Here is a 14353-nt window from a genome sequence, read left to right as displayed (position 1 = left end):
ATTCAAGCGTAATATTTAATTTATGTCAGCACAAAAAGCACCAAGATTTTATTAAGAGGCCACTCCCGTTATGTTATGTCCGAGATTTTAGTAAAGAATTTTCGTTCGGCGCAATGCATCCAAGCGTAATATTTAATTTGTGTCAGCACAAAAAGCAACGAGATTTTATTAAGAGGCCACTCCCGTTAAGCGGTCAGTTGTGAAAATTCCCTTGGGTGGCTGCTTAATGCAGATTCTACTGTACGTAATACTGTTGCTATCAGCAGGGGTAGAACTAAGTACATTTTGTGTTGCAAGGCTACTGAATTGAACTATTATGAACAACCTGTAGTTTACTCCCACCACTGAAAACCTTATAGTTTACATGCATATAATACTAGAAACTCTTGAATGTTATCTAGGTTCAAAAGTATTCTACAACCATATTGTCTGCTATGATGGCTGGTATGGATGATAAAGAAGATTTAGATGATGATATTACAACAGAAGCTATGAGTGGCCTGTCTCGCATACTATCAGAAATAGATGAAAGTCATATAAGGGCTATACTTATAAATGTAGCTTTGAGAATTAGACCCTGTTTTGAAAAGGTATGAATGTTAACCTTTTTTTAGACATGATTTGGAAATTATTTTGAAACATATTTGAAACTTGAGAATTTGCATACTATGCTTTATTTTCCAGGATAAACCTACAGTACGAGCTCAAGCATTTATATTATTTGGTAATCTGTCTCGATTTGGTGACGGTCCATCTAGAGCTCCTTTCTTAGAGCAAATTCACAGTAATTTTATCAGCCTTTTACTTCATCTAAATGATCCAGATTATGATGTGAGAAAGGTAGGATGTTGTCTATTGGTCTGTAGTGTAGTTTCAGATGTAAATTTATTGTCTCCTTTAAATATTGTCACAAATTTTAAGATACAAATTCTGAGTAGTTTTGATTCAGATAGAAAACGATAACCACAAATCAAAGTGTTTAAAGAAATGATTAAACTGTTTCAGATACAAACATTTAATAACATATTACAATTTACTTTGACCTACTTATATATTTTTTAATTATAGGCATGTAAATATGCCCTACGTCTACTTGGTCCTTTAATGGGTTCTGATGCAATAAATGAAAAATTCCAGAAACATCTGCTTGAAGATGCAAATCTGTTTTATGGAGAATTCATGAATGATTTAGCAAAGTTGATTGTAAGTAATATGTTCAGATATTTTAGCTGTCAAGTGTAGAATTCTACTATAAAACTAAAGATTTCATTAAGATATAATGTTTTTATATAAAAAAAAAATATTGTGGAGAGAAACATCCTACAAAAGGGTGGGATTAGATGGGAATTTGTCTGTTTGGACTAACAAAATAGGTCTGAAGACATTTTCTTGACTAGTAATTGTTTATTTATAGAGTGAGAACTATTGTCTAGAGTTAACTGTATCAAAGTCTTGTATTAGAATTTATTTGTTTTGTTTCATTTTTCACCAGATTCAAGATTTTCCTGAAAAAATAAATTTTTATGTTATGGGTTGTATAGCTTTTTTCAAAAGTTCCTGGTCTGAAATAAAGAGTAATGCAGCAATGTTTGCAGGTAAGATCTTAATATGATATGTTGCTTCTGTTATAAAAACATCACTGTGGATAACAATGAATACAGTCTTAATAATCTAGACACCAATATTGGGTATGATAATATGATTAAGTATGATAATATAAGACCAAATAAACAAGTATTCTGGTTCTCAGATACTCAAGCATTGCTTAAAAAGAGACCTGTGACCTGTATTATTTTAAAAAATAAACAACAAAAAACGGTTTCATTAATTACTGCATAATATTTTTCCCAGGATATAGGAAGTAACTGTATAACAAAGTTCGAATGAATCGGGAAATGTACCGTAATCTCTATTATCAAATATACAACCCTGATAAATGTTATTGACATTCATAAAGCATACTGGATAATCAAGCATTCAACAATGCGATGAGATAAATGTAGTGCCTTGAAATATGATGTTTCTGAAAAGTCATTTAGTTCATTAGTGATCCTTTACTTGACAAAATAAGAACACATAAATCTCCCTCCTACGTCAGAATATATTTTTGGTATGGCCTAATATAATATTATGAAAGATGATTTTTAATGGCGCTACTACATAAAAGTTATGAAATTTGTTTTCTTATGCTCATCTTTTCTTATGCTTACAGGATTTTTATTAGGAAATCTTCCTAAAGATAAACAAGCAAACATATCGAAAGAACATGCATGTTCAGGTAAATATACTGTTATGGCTTATCTTAAATTTAGAAAAGGAACCTTCATAAGTTTGATGCATATAGCCATTAGCCAGTAAAATATTTATATCATTTATAACATTACTTTTATTAAAGTTTTTAATTTCATATGTAACTGAACTTGGACTAAATGTTGTTATTTTCTTGCAGCATTAATACTGTTATTAAAAGATCCAGCCTCGATTGTTCGCAGTAAAGCATCAGAAGCAATGAGTCTGTTATATGATTATTGATGTCCTTGTATAGTTTGAAATACTCCAATCCAAAATATATTTTGTAAGGTATTCCTTACCAATCAGTGTTCTAAAAACGGCCAGGTTATGCATAGCAATTCATACTCATAATATAGTATAAAATCTTGAGGAAGGGAGGAACAGTTGGTCAAATTTGGTAATTATTGTTTTCTTCTCTTGATATGTAGAACAAAAAAACATGTTCAAATAGTGTGTGGTACTCATTTATGCAAATGCTTTTTACTGGTGTTTATGTTTTTTTGTAAGGGCTACCAGTGCATATTAAAGGAAAATTAAATTTGTGTATGTTAAAAAGAATTTTTATTTTTCTGGAATTAATGGAATATAGACTAATATAAATATATATTGGAAAGAGTGTATGTAAATAGGCGCTGCATGTATAGAAATGTCAAAATTTATATGTCAATGTGATTTTTTTGACAATGAATAAAATAAATATGTACCGTATACCTCAGTTATAAAGAAAGAAATTATAGAGGCAATTTTAAATCCATGTTAATATGTATTTATGGTAGCATATAATATGGTAAAATCATGCAAAGCTTTCTTGCCTTTTTGGAAGAATGTATAGCCATTATTGATAAGACCGTCCTACTACTAATGTTTTAAAATTTCTTTGGGGTGTCGATTTCCCTAGTATCTTTAAATAATTCTTGTTGGGCCCACTCTTCAATTCCCAAGAAATGTGCTTTTTGTTTTTAAAAATATATATCCTATAATTATTTATAATGTGGTATGTAAAGCAATTTGTATGTGAACTTGTTGATTCTTTTTTAAATCTTGGCTTGATCTCATTTATGAAACTTGACCTTAATATGCTTTAGAACAAATGGATTTGATTGCATTTGTACATTGGACACTGTAAAATATTATTAGCTATAAAATCATCATTCTTTAGGGTTTCTCCATTCCAATACTTAATTAAGCTCTCTGGTAATTAATTTGTAAAATTAAATAATTTTATCATTTTTTCAATCAATATCGAAAAGCTTTGATTGATACCTAGTCCTATATTCAGATTGACAAAATTTATGATAGGAATAAAATCAGAATATATTATAATCTAATAATGGTCATAATTTTGAAGCATATGTTTGTAAAGGCATATTACCTATCTGTTACATTTTTTGGGGGTGCATGTATATTGAAATTGAGCAGTTAATCATATTTTGCCTTTATATATGGATTGAGGTTCTTAAGGAGCCATAAAACATTATTGATTACTGTGCACAAAACTACATCACTTTGCTTTTAACTTAATTATATGTAATTATATGTAATTTATATTTTTTATTTACTCTTAAAGCAATAAAGAACTGTTTTGCTCATGTTTATGTATTATAGAGATCTAAAAGATAATAATACATGTAATTACAAAATTTAAAAGATTTTAATCATGTACTACTAGCAGTTAAGTAGTATATTATTCATGGGATTTGCCCCCAAGGTTTATAATTTTACAAAAAGAAATAAAGTACATATATGGTGCTATATGTAGATGGTTAATGATTACATTTTAATACGCCCACATATTCATGTGGACGTATATTGTCGTCGCCCCTGTCCATTCATCCGTCCATCCACAATTTGTTTGTGGACACACTACAGGTCACAATTTTTATCCGATTTAGACGAAACTTGAAATATAGGTATATTTCCAAATGATCTTGGTTCCTTTCGATATTGGCATGTATCGAATCGTAACTTCCTGAATTATGGCCCTTGATTGTATGAAAAATCGTGTATTGAGCTTGTGGTCTCAATACTGGTCACAATTTTTATCTGATTTAAAAAAAAAAAGGTGAATAGAGGCCACAGTTTTTATCCAATTTGGATGAAACTTTAAATATGTTTTTATCATAAAGATCTTGGTCCCTTTTGATAATCACACATATCCGAACGTAACTTCCTTGTTTATTGCCCCTGATGGGTCGAAAAATCGCATTTTTAGCTTGTGGATGGATTCTCTTAGAGGTTACATTTTTTTTCCGATTTTAAAAACTGTTTAGATATATCACCATTCCACCATAATGAAGGTTGAATTCGAATTTCGTTTTTGTTTTTAGCTTGTTCTGTATCCATCTCTTGCAAAATGTGGGCATATCCTGCCTGGCAGCCACTGGTATTTGTACCACATCTCTTCTTGTTGGTTATTTCAATATTTTTCTGTATGTAGATTCCTACTTATATATCCATTGTTTATTTATTCAGATTAAAGCCAATAAATATTATATATTGAATATTGTTAATTACAGATGATGAAGCTTGTTAAAAATGATATTGTTATTGTTTATATTGTATAAATATACATGTGATGTAATAAAATTATAAACATGTGATTTATTGTAATATTACTACATGCCGTGGTGAAAGTTACCACACTGATTATTAATAACCCAGCCTGTGATAGCTGTATGTTGGCCAAGGCACTGTTTAGGAGGATTTTCCAAGTCATTTACCCCTCAGGTAAATGCTGAATCAGACATTGAACCAACAGCTACTACTTCTACCCCAGTTAAGAAGACAGACTTATTCAAATGCACTGGAATCCAAAACATGCTGACTTAGAAATAGATCTGGTGGTCCTGTTGTACAACAAGTTTTATTTGAAACATCTATGTCCATGACCGTGTTCTGGTCTATTAAAGTATTTGACTGATGTTCAAGCATATTCAATTGAACTGACCCAATTTCATTAAAACAGGGTGAATACCCTAATAGTAGCAGTGTGTGAGTGAATCCTAGTAATTTTGTCAGCAAACACAAGAAACTGAATAAGCACAATAGAATTATCACAGTTTAAAACATGTTTATTATATATATTGACAAATTCAGTAGTCTAAGCTTCAGGACACTGCATTAGAGTTTGTAGTTCGACAGGTTTGGCTAGATTAAGAAATATGAAGACTTTATCAACTAAATCTCCCTTCTTATCTTTACCTTTACAGACTACATTTCTCTGTTTCAACCATGTTGTTAGTGTAAGAGCATTCACTTTATTCAACTGAAATACAAGAAATGATTAAATTTACCAGGCAGTAATCTTTATTGACATCAAAACTTTCTGACTAAAACCAATCATCAAAAAGTGGAAAATCAGATCCAATGCACTGATTATATAGATATGGGTAGAAGGTAGTGAACTGTATTATCGACTTTAGACAGCAAATCAGACAGCTTCAAAATGCATGCAAGTAACTAGACAGTGGTAATAATTAAATCATTCAATATGTTGAAAAATTACCTGATTCGACCTTGCTAGTTTTTCAACATCAACATCTTGTAACCTGGGTTTAGCTCGAGGTTTTTTGGCTTCACTTTCACCCTTAAAATTAGAAAAAAGATATACTAGAATATTTAATGTTTTCTTAGGTAAATAAATTCTCTGCAATATCACCTGGGTGGAAGCGGACGTAAAATACAACTAACTAACAACATAGGTAAATAAAGAATCATTGGATAAAATTCAGAATATAAAACAAGGATACAAGTATTCCTGAACACAAATTGTGAAGTAATGCTCGACCATACATTATTTTACATCACTAGATTTCAACAAACATAAAGAAAAGCTATTCAGACTTGCCTCTGAACAAGGTGTTTTTATTTCTTTTCTTTTATTAGCTGTACCATCAGGAGTTTTCATTAGTTTGTTGTTTGTAAATTTACTAAAGGAATGTGTCGGCAAGTCTGGTGTTTTCAGCTTGTGTGTAAAGCTTGGTGTAGCTTTTGGGGTTGAAGCTATAGACGAACTTCCACATGGCACATTATTATAGATATTAAAACTAATTTCTATTGGCTCAGAGGCTGTGAAGAGGTCTTTTGGTGTACTGGGTGGTTTCTGTTTCATCACACTTTTCTGTAATTTTGGAGTTAATTGCTTTGGAGTAGCAATTTGTTTCTTAGATGGAAAGCTTGGTGTCTTTGGTGTTCCCATTGGAGAGATACTCAATGAGTTTTGTTTGGCTTTCTGTATCTTTGATGTAAATATCGGAAGAGTTTTAGGTAATCTATTAACAGGCACAGTGTATGATTCAATTGAATTAGGAATGTTATGGGTAGATGATGACTGTATTATTCTCTCTGGTATCTGGGGTCTAGGTTTTACTGCAAATGATGGAACAGTTTTTGGAACATTAGATTTGTTGACAGGTTTAAATGACTTATTTTTTGGTCTAAATAATGGGATTATCCTACTTGTTTTTTCTGGTTGTTCTTTTTCTACATCATAGCTTGCAGATGTATTTTTATCATCTGATCTAGAATTGACACTCAGAGAAGAAACAGTATTTCCATTAAAAACTGAATATTCAGGTGGGAGATGTAAATTCTTATCTTCAGGTATACTAGATGATGATGGCTTCACACTAGCTGTGTCGGATTTTGAAGTTAAATTAAACATTTGCTGGCTCTGTGATTGTGAATTTTTGATGATAGGTTGGTTATTTAAGGGATGTGATTTGTGTTGTAAGCTACTGATGTGACGTAATGGACCTGTGGTTGGATTCATTTTTCTGCAGGTTAAATTTGGTTTAATATCAGGTTCTTCCTGAAATAACAATGACCAACTATAGTTTTGGATAGATTTTATGTAAGCTCTAAAGACTATCTATGGAATACCGATATATGGATTCCAAATATATTCAGAGATCATTTTTAAGATCCTTTATTTAATGGGTTTCTAGTTTTAACAAGCCAACAGTGAGGCTGATGTCCCCTGCCGAAATCCCAAAATAAATAGATGACACATATTAATTAATAGCACATTTATTTTTATACGCCCACATTTTCATGTGGACGTATATTGTCGTCGCCCCTGTCCGTCGACACTCTACAGGTCACAATTCTTATTCAATTTTGACGAAACTTGAAATATAGGTTTATCTCCAAAAGATCTTGGTTGCCGTTGATATTGGCATGTATCGGATTGAAACTTCATGGATTAATATGACCCCTATAGAGGTCACAATTTTAATCCTATTTTGATGAAACTTGAAATGTAAGTTTATAACCCAAAGATCTTGGTTCCTTTCGATCTTCGCGCATATCAGACCGTTACTTCCTGAATTATGGCCCCTGATAGTACGAAAAATCGTGTTTTTAGCTTGTGGACCCTATAGAGGTCATAATTTTTATCCAATTTAAAAAATCGCCGTTACACCCCAAGGACGATCGAGTTCATATTTCGTGAAAATCGGCCCAAAACTGACAGACAAAATGGCCGCCGTTCGTTCTCAAATAGCGTAAAAATATGGTATATCAAGGTTGTGGACCCTATAGAGGTCACAATTTCTATCCGATTCTGTTGATCTCTGCTTACCCTAAGCAGAAAATACTCATCTTCGAACTTCATCAAGGCATTGGCCTAATAAACACCTACCCAAGTTTGAATGTTCTAGCTCAATTAGAAGGAGAGTTATTGTGTTCCAAAATCTCGGCCAATCAAATTGCTTATCACTCTGCTTACCCTAAGCGGAAAATGTTCATTATCGAACTTAAGTCAAGGTATTGATGTAATGAATCTATACACCAATCAAATTGCTTATCTCTGCTTACCCTAAGCAGAAAATGCTCATCTTCAAACTCCATCAAGGCACTGTCCTAATAAACACCTATACCAAGTTTGAACATTCTAGCTCAATTAGGAGAGTTATTGTGTCCCAAAAAGTGTGACGGACAGACGAACGGATGGACGGACAAACAGATAACAGTCAGTCAGACAGACAGACAGACAAACCAAATTTAATAGTCTCCTGCCTGTCAACAGAAAATGACAATTCTCATATTAAAGAAAGAAAATATGGCTCTCTTCTTCATAGGTCTACACTTTGAAGAATCAATTGTTTACAAGAAAACAAACTCACTTCAGAACAGTTAAGAAGCTGTTGTTCAGTGTATCTAATCTTAGGTTGAAATTTGAAAGGATGTCCACATATTTGTGATATTTTACCATGGACATCCTGTAGAAAGGTGGCTATCACAGGTTTAGGATCAACTCTCGGCATACTCTGTAGATTACGACTTCTTATACAAATACTAGGATAAGTAAAGAGGCGACCACCTAAAGGTAGGAATGATACTTGATAGTACAGCAGATCATCATCTGTTTCTGGAAGTCTATACCCATACTACAAAAGCAACAACATTAATTAATAATAGGTCAATATACATAAAGCAGTACAATATTAGGGGTAAAATGAGAGTTAGACACATTGTGTTATAAAATTAAAATATTATGTCACATACTATCACTAGACTTCTGATACAGTCCTATAGTCCTATCTATTCTTAATTGTTAACTATCATCCGCAGCATAGGTGTAACTTTCGGGCAATCTGACTTTTTGGGGCAGAAAAAAAAAAAAAAAATATTTCATCTAGTTGGCAAAATAAAGTGGCCCAAATCTAATAAAACACAAAGTTTACTTTTCTTTTAATTGAATACCACAAATTTGTACTGAATTGACTATGGATTAAAACATTTTGTCTGGAGTCACTCGGGCATCGATTATTATTTGTGAATGCAGCTGCAACAGTCTAATTGGATGGTTGGAAGTTAGATCGGCATTGAGTGAGATTTCGCTTACAAAACCATTGGACAACTTTGGAGTTGCTTAACACACAGGCTAGAATAGCAGAAAAACGCATTTGCTGGAATAGCAGGAAACGAATAGCAGGAAAACTGTAAACAATTGATTGGTTGATTGGAATTCTGAGTCAGCCACCTAAATTAGGCTAATTAGACCAATTTGTTTCCAAGGATTTCAACTGACTTTGATCAGTTCTATTACCATGGGCTATATATCAAAATGTTTAAAGTAGCAAGGTGTGTTTACAGCAATCTGATTGTAGAGATCTTCCCGAAATCAGCTTGAATAACGTTTCTGATTTGTGAATAGGACTTATCTTTATCATTCAGATATAAATATTATCTACCAGATATAGATAGTTTTTCAAAACTTATATTGTGTAGTGTGTACCACATTGTAAACTGATTATATGACTTACAGTATTTTTCCAATGTTTTTTAAGGTCTCTGTATGTTTTAAATGGGCAATCATACTGTGGAATATTACGTGACACACTAACTATTCTACCTTTCTTCATACTAAAACAAAAATTGATAAAGTAGTAAGTGAAGATTGGATCTAATTCACAGAACACTGATGGATAGAAGTTAATCATTTTCTATGCGTCATTATCCGGTTAGATTTTTGTTTCTCAGTTTTCCAACCTGGCATACCCAGTACCTGGTCATTTGAAAAATAATGATCAGACAATAGTTCAGATTACATAGGTTGGAAATTCCTTTTCAATCTAACAATTAATCAGAATGAGGGGTGATCATTTGCCTATAAATATGTGCCAGACAGTGGACATTGTTTGGTATTGTGTAAATAAGCAATTAAAATAAAAGATTTGATATTAAACAAATCTTTATTTAGAGGGTTTCTAAAAAAGAAACTTATAAAATTTGGAACTTCATAATAGCAGGAAAATGATGGAATTGACAATTAATGATAATTGCGATATCATGGATGTGGTGACATTTTATATCATGGCTTGCTATTAAAATTTAATGTCTACCATTTACTCTCATCATTTCAAGACATGTACAAAATCCTGGGTAGATTTTTTTTCAGGTCACTGCAATTATGCCTATGTGGATGTTTAACATAATTTTCTCAATTCACCTTGGTAAAATATAACACCACTGATCTAACTCCAGTATTTCAAAATGTGGATGCCCTTGAAACATTTTTCCTAGATATTCAGAGCTTACATCTAAATCATTAATCTAAAATATATAATATTATGAGGTCAGCTAAAAGAAATACCACATGTTTGCATCACAATAGAAAACCATAAGAATGATATACATTTAATGACCATGACTTTATCTTCACTTATGCACATGCCACATAGGGGTATAAGCGGGACACTTAGACTAAAATTAATGTTTTAACTATTTGGTATTGTATGCCATATCAGTATAAGATGATCTAAAGCAGTGGACACATTAGCCGAATCGTTCGGCCGATTCAATCGGCGCCAAATTTTATTCGGCTGAATGGGTGGACACACATTCGGCTGAATGACAGTGGACACACTAGGCGGATTTCGACGCCGATTGATTCGGCCGAACGATTCGGCCAAATCATTCGGCTATTGTGTCCACCGCTTTAGCTACATTTCTAATTTTCTACCTTACTATCTAAAAAACTACCCTGTGCTGTAATGTCTTCTATTAATTTAATATAGATTTTTGAAATTAAATGAATCACCTGTACATGAGGACATCTCACTGAAGTACCAGTCACTGACATATATAGTTCTTTTGAATTGACAATTAGATTCATCTCTGTAATGAACAGACCAAGTTCAAGCTATAAATACTGGCTCACCATTATTGATTATGATAAATTTAATCACAAAATAAATGAATATTTACGTTTCATCTTTACAAACAGGCCAACTAAATGAATATTTATGTTAAATGAATTTGTTATTTATAACAGAATCTCATATTATATAATCGAACTTACTAATTGCATTCATATATCCATTGTGTGTCAAAAAATCTCGCCCTACAAAACCAAAATGAAAAAGGTTTGAGGTTCTCATTTCAAAAATTGTAGAAAAATTCACATTTTTATAAAGTTTTCATAAAGATTGATCAGGTACCTCTTTGATTTAGGTTTAACCTCACCCCCTCCTTGAAAATATCCACTATTAATTGCCCACATTCAGAATGTTTAAAAACATTATTCTGGTGTCAGGATTGAGTCTTACCATGTAGTAACCAATCTCCAACTTTGTTCCATATAGGGGCTATTTTAGCTGTTAGTGTGTAAATCAAACAAGTCTGATACAGACTTGGTAGAACTTGGTAAGGATCACTAACCTAAAACAAACATACAATTAATGTGTCATTTGTTTTGTACACAACCTTAGATAAATAAGTTCCAGAAAGGTTGCGAATGGTAAATGATGGAAGGTACCAGTAATGCACCAGTTTAATTATACTCTAATCAACAAGCCCACCATATTTTAAGAATTTCGATCAATAACTCTTTCCTTTATCAATTTTGTTCACAAGTTTTTGTAATTCTGACCGTAAATGGGAGATAACCCTGAATATGGATAGTTTTCACCATTCTGCAAATCTGAGTGTGCACAAGAAATTTGTGGATGGATGCTGAGTATCCATACCTTGTACAGAAGAAATACAGACAATTTTAAGTAGAATATATTGATACATTAATATTAACTTCTTGTTTATGTCTTAAAATAACACACCTTTGCCCCCTTTCTTTCAAATCTTCCCTGCAACTTCCCGGTCTTGTACATTTTCTTCTACAAAATAAAAAGATTAAAGTGAACATTCATGTTTGTGCACTGTAAAATTTGTAATCATAATTATGTAGTATCACTTTTTTAATGTTAAATTATCCATAACCGTAACAAATACATGCACTGGCCTACCCCAACTGAAAATCATAGGATGAGGGAGGAGGTTGGGTAGCCGAATGGTCTAATATGTGCGCTTACATCATAAGGTCTGCCATGAGCTAGTGGGTTTTCTCTGGGTCCTCTGGTTTCCTCACACTGCTAAAGAACCCTATGTACAATTTACTGTACTCACCTGCATTACCACATAAAAACACTGGTCAAAATCTAATGCTGGAGAGGCTATGATATCTGGCTCTGTAAAAATTACTTCTCTGTGCAGAATATAACATTACAATTATTAATATTAGATTACTAGAATAGCGCCAAATATACATTTGAAAATTATTGACCAAAATAGTTTAGTGCTCAACTACTTAAATTGCAAATATAGAGTGAAGGATGGAATAGGCTTACGAACAGTATATAATACATGGCCAATTTCCATTTATGTTTTACTTAAGCTTATTTAAGTTATTTATAGCAAGTCCAGCAAGGGATAACCTCTAACACTCAATCAAAATCTAAATCTAAGCTAAAATCTAGGCTACCGGTACCCCATTTCATTCCTGCAGTTATTAGTCATTGAACAACATAGTTGTTGATAATGAATGCAGTGCTAGCCTGCAATTTAGGTGGGGCCTTTAGAGAGGCTGGCTAGAGGATGGAGAAAATGTTGGCCCCCAGTCGGACTACACAACGTCCCTCATTTGTACTTGAGTCCAGACTCCCCCCCCCCCCAATCAACCAGACAGAAATGCTCATGCTCAAATTAGGGACCCAAAATACTCGCAAATATCATCTACAGCGTTCCATTTTCAGTTATTACTCACGAATTGTCACAACAATTTCTGGAACCCCCTGCTGAAAAACCTACCTCCACCCCGTCATCACCATATGCACCATGATGGACCTTACTTAATGCAGTTGCCCACCATGTCCAAGGCCCTGCCCTGTCTGCATCTTACTCTTAGATTATAACGTTTTGCATAGGTTCATTAAATATTTATTTTCACGAACATGAATATGGACAAATAAGTCTAATCTTTAATAACGTTGTACAAAATGTTGCGCTGGGCCCACCCACCTACTTCGGATGACATGAGACTGACATGGTAATAATGTCTTTTGTTGGGGATAGGAATAGGATTCATTTTCTTGAAGTTTTCCAACATAAACAGTGACTGCACACAAATCTTCAAAACAAGGAGAAGTTCCAAAGAGAATAACAGGTTCATGGTGGGACTTGTCATACATTTCCGTTTCTTTTATTTAGAAGATGGTTAAAAAAGGCAACCTAGTAGGCCTACAGTAGAAGGGACAAAATCGTCTGCTTTTTGCACGATTCACGTGATGTAAGGGGAATAACTCTTAAAGAGATTTTGGAGATCATAACTATTTAACCATGGTGATTTTTAGTTGAAAATGATATAAACGTGTTATAATTGTTATGTAAACACGAATGTACATTGCGCCTTGAAAAAAAAAACAACAATTTGTCGTATTGTGAATTGATCAAATGAATTAATATTCCTTTTCTATTATTTACAAAATACATTTCTTGTCTACGGGAGACAACTCCATTTAAACTTAGGATCGTCAATCCAGATTAAGAACGACTATAATCATGAATATATAGGCTACATATGTAGATCAAAACCTGGCACAAAATGCAAATCCAAACACTCTTTTTCAGTCTTCTTCTTGATTTGGGGTCACAAATAGCAACAAAAATTACACTGGCGCTCTTTTTCTAATTTGACCACGAAATGGTGTAGCTGTTTGGTAGGCCTATGTGGGGAATTTTGTTGAAATTGTTGCTCAGGACCCAAACTGGGTAATTTCTCTGCCACCATAGATGTATCGGCCGATCACAAGCTGTCAGAGTAGAGCTTCTTCAGAGGAGAGAGCGGACTAGCTAAAAAGTAGTTGTGCTATGTTCGGCTCTCTCTCTTCTCAAACAATTGGAACAAAACTGTATAAAACTATCAAGTTTTATTATGCATTAAAACATATATAGGCCTACACTTAAGTTTTGTTAACTAGGCGCACTGTCCCAGTTCAAGCCGTTCTGTGATCTGTTCTGTTCTGTGTAATAGCTTAAAGCTATACTGTTCATTAACTGCAAGCACTTAAAAGGCTGTATCTGTTCATTAGATGCAAGCGTCTAAAATCTGTGACTGTAGGCTACATTAGATGCAAACATCAAAAGGCTGTGCATTCGAAGTGCATTTCTCAAGAACTACAGGTGTAATGACTATAACTTCCCTTCGACCCTGCTGATGGATATCCCAGTGGGAACAACTGACAAAGGCTACTAGTGCGGGATGAAATGTTCACCTGGCCATCTC

The 14353-nt window shown here is 33.3% G+C and overlaps 1 protein-coding gene across 2 annotated transcripts; it reads right to left on the bottom strand.

Annotated features, from left to right (window-relative positions):
* Window positions 1-4266: 4266 nt before the first annotated feature.
* On the bottom strand, window positions 4267-13325 carry LOC126815799 (uncharacterized). 2 transcript variants are annotated; one of them, XM_050541752.2, is made up of 12 exons: window positions 13090-13325; window positions 12199-12277; window positions 11853-11909; window positions 11346-11457; window positions 11099-11140; window positions 10838-10914; window positions 10247-10350; window positions 9561-9660; window positions 8418-8681; window positions 6140-7102; window positions 5798-5878; window positions 4267-5557 (listed from the first exon to the last, which is right to left on the bottom strand). In XM_050541752.2, exons 1-12 carry the CDS (start codon window positions 13257-13259, stop codon window positions 5393-5395), a joined length of 2214 nt encoding a protein of 737 aa, XP_050397709.2. In that variant the 5' UTR covers window positions 13260-13325; the 3' UTR covers window positions 4267-5392. The 2 variants fall into 2 exon arrangements, with proteins under 2 accessions (XP_050397709.2, XP_050397711.2); XM_050541754.2 differs by having other exon boundaries at window positions 12880-13215.
* Window positions 13326-14353: the final 1028 nt, after the last annotated feature.

The sequence above is a fragment of the Patella vulgata genome, chromosome 3 (genome assembly GCF_932274485.2).
Source record: "Patella vulgata chromosome 3, xgPatVulg1.2, whole genome shotgun sequence".
Classification (NCBI taxonomy): Eukaryota; Metazoa; Mollusca; class Gastropoda; family Patellidae; genus Patella; species Patella vulgata.
The sequence above is the reverse complement of the archived record's forward strand: the minus strand, read 5'-3'. Positions and strand labels throughout refer to the sequence as shown.

Coding starts and splice junctions, on each gene's coding strand:
- LOC126815799 (XM_050541752.2), bottom strand. CDS start 13,259: ATGTATGACAAGTCCCACCATGAACCTGTTATTCTCTTTGGAACTTCT. Junction 10,351..10,837: donor TGAGATGTCCTCATGTACAG/GTGATTCATTTA, acceptor TATATATTTTAG/ATTAATGATTTAGATGTAAG. Junction 7,103..8,417: donor AGCTTCTTAACTGTTCTGAA/GTGAGTTTGTTT, acceptor TTGTTATTTCAG/GAAGAACCTGATATTAAACC.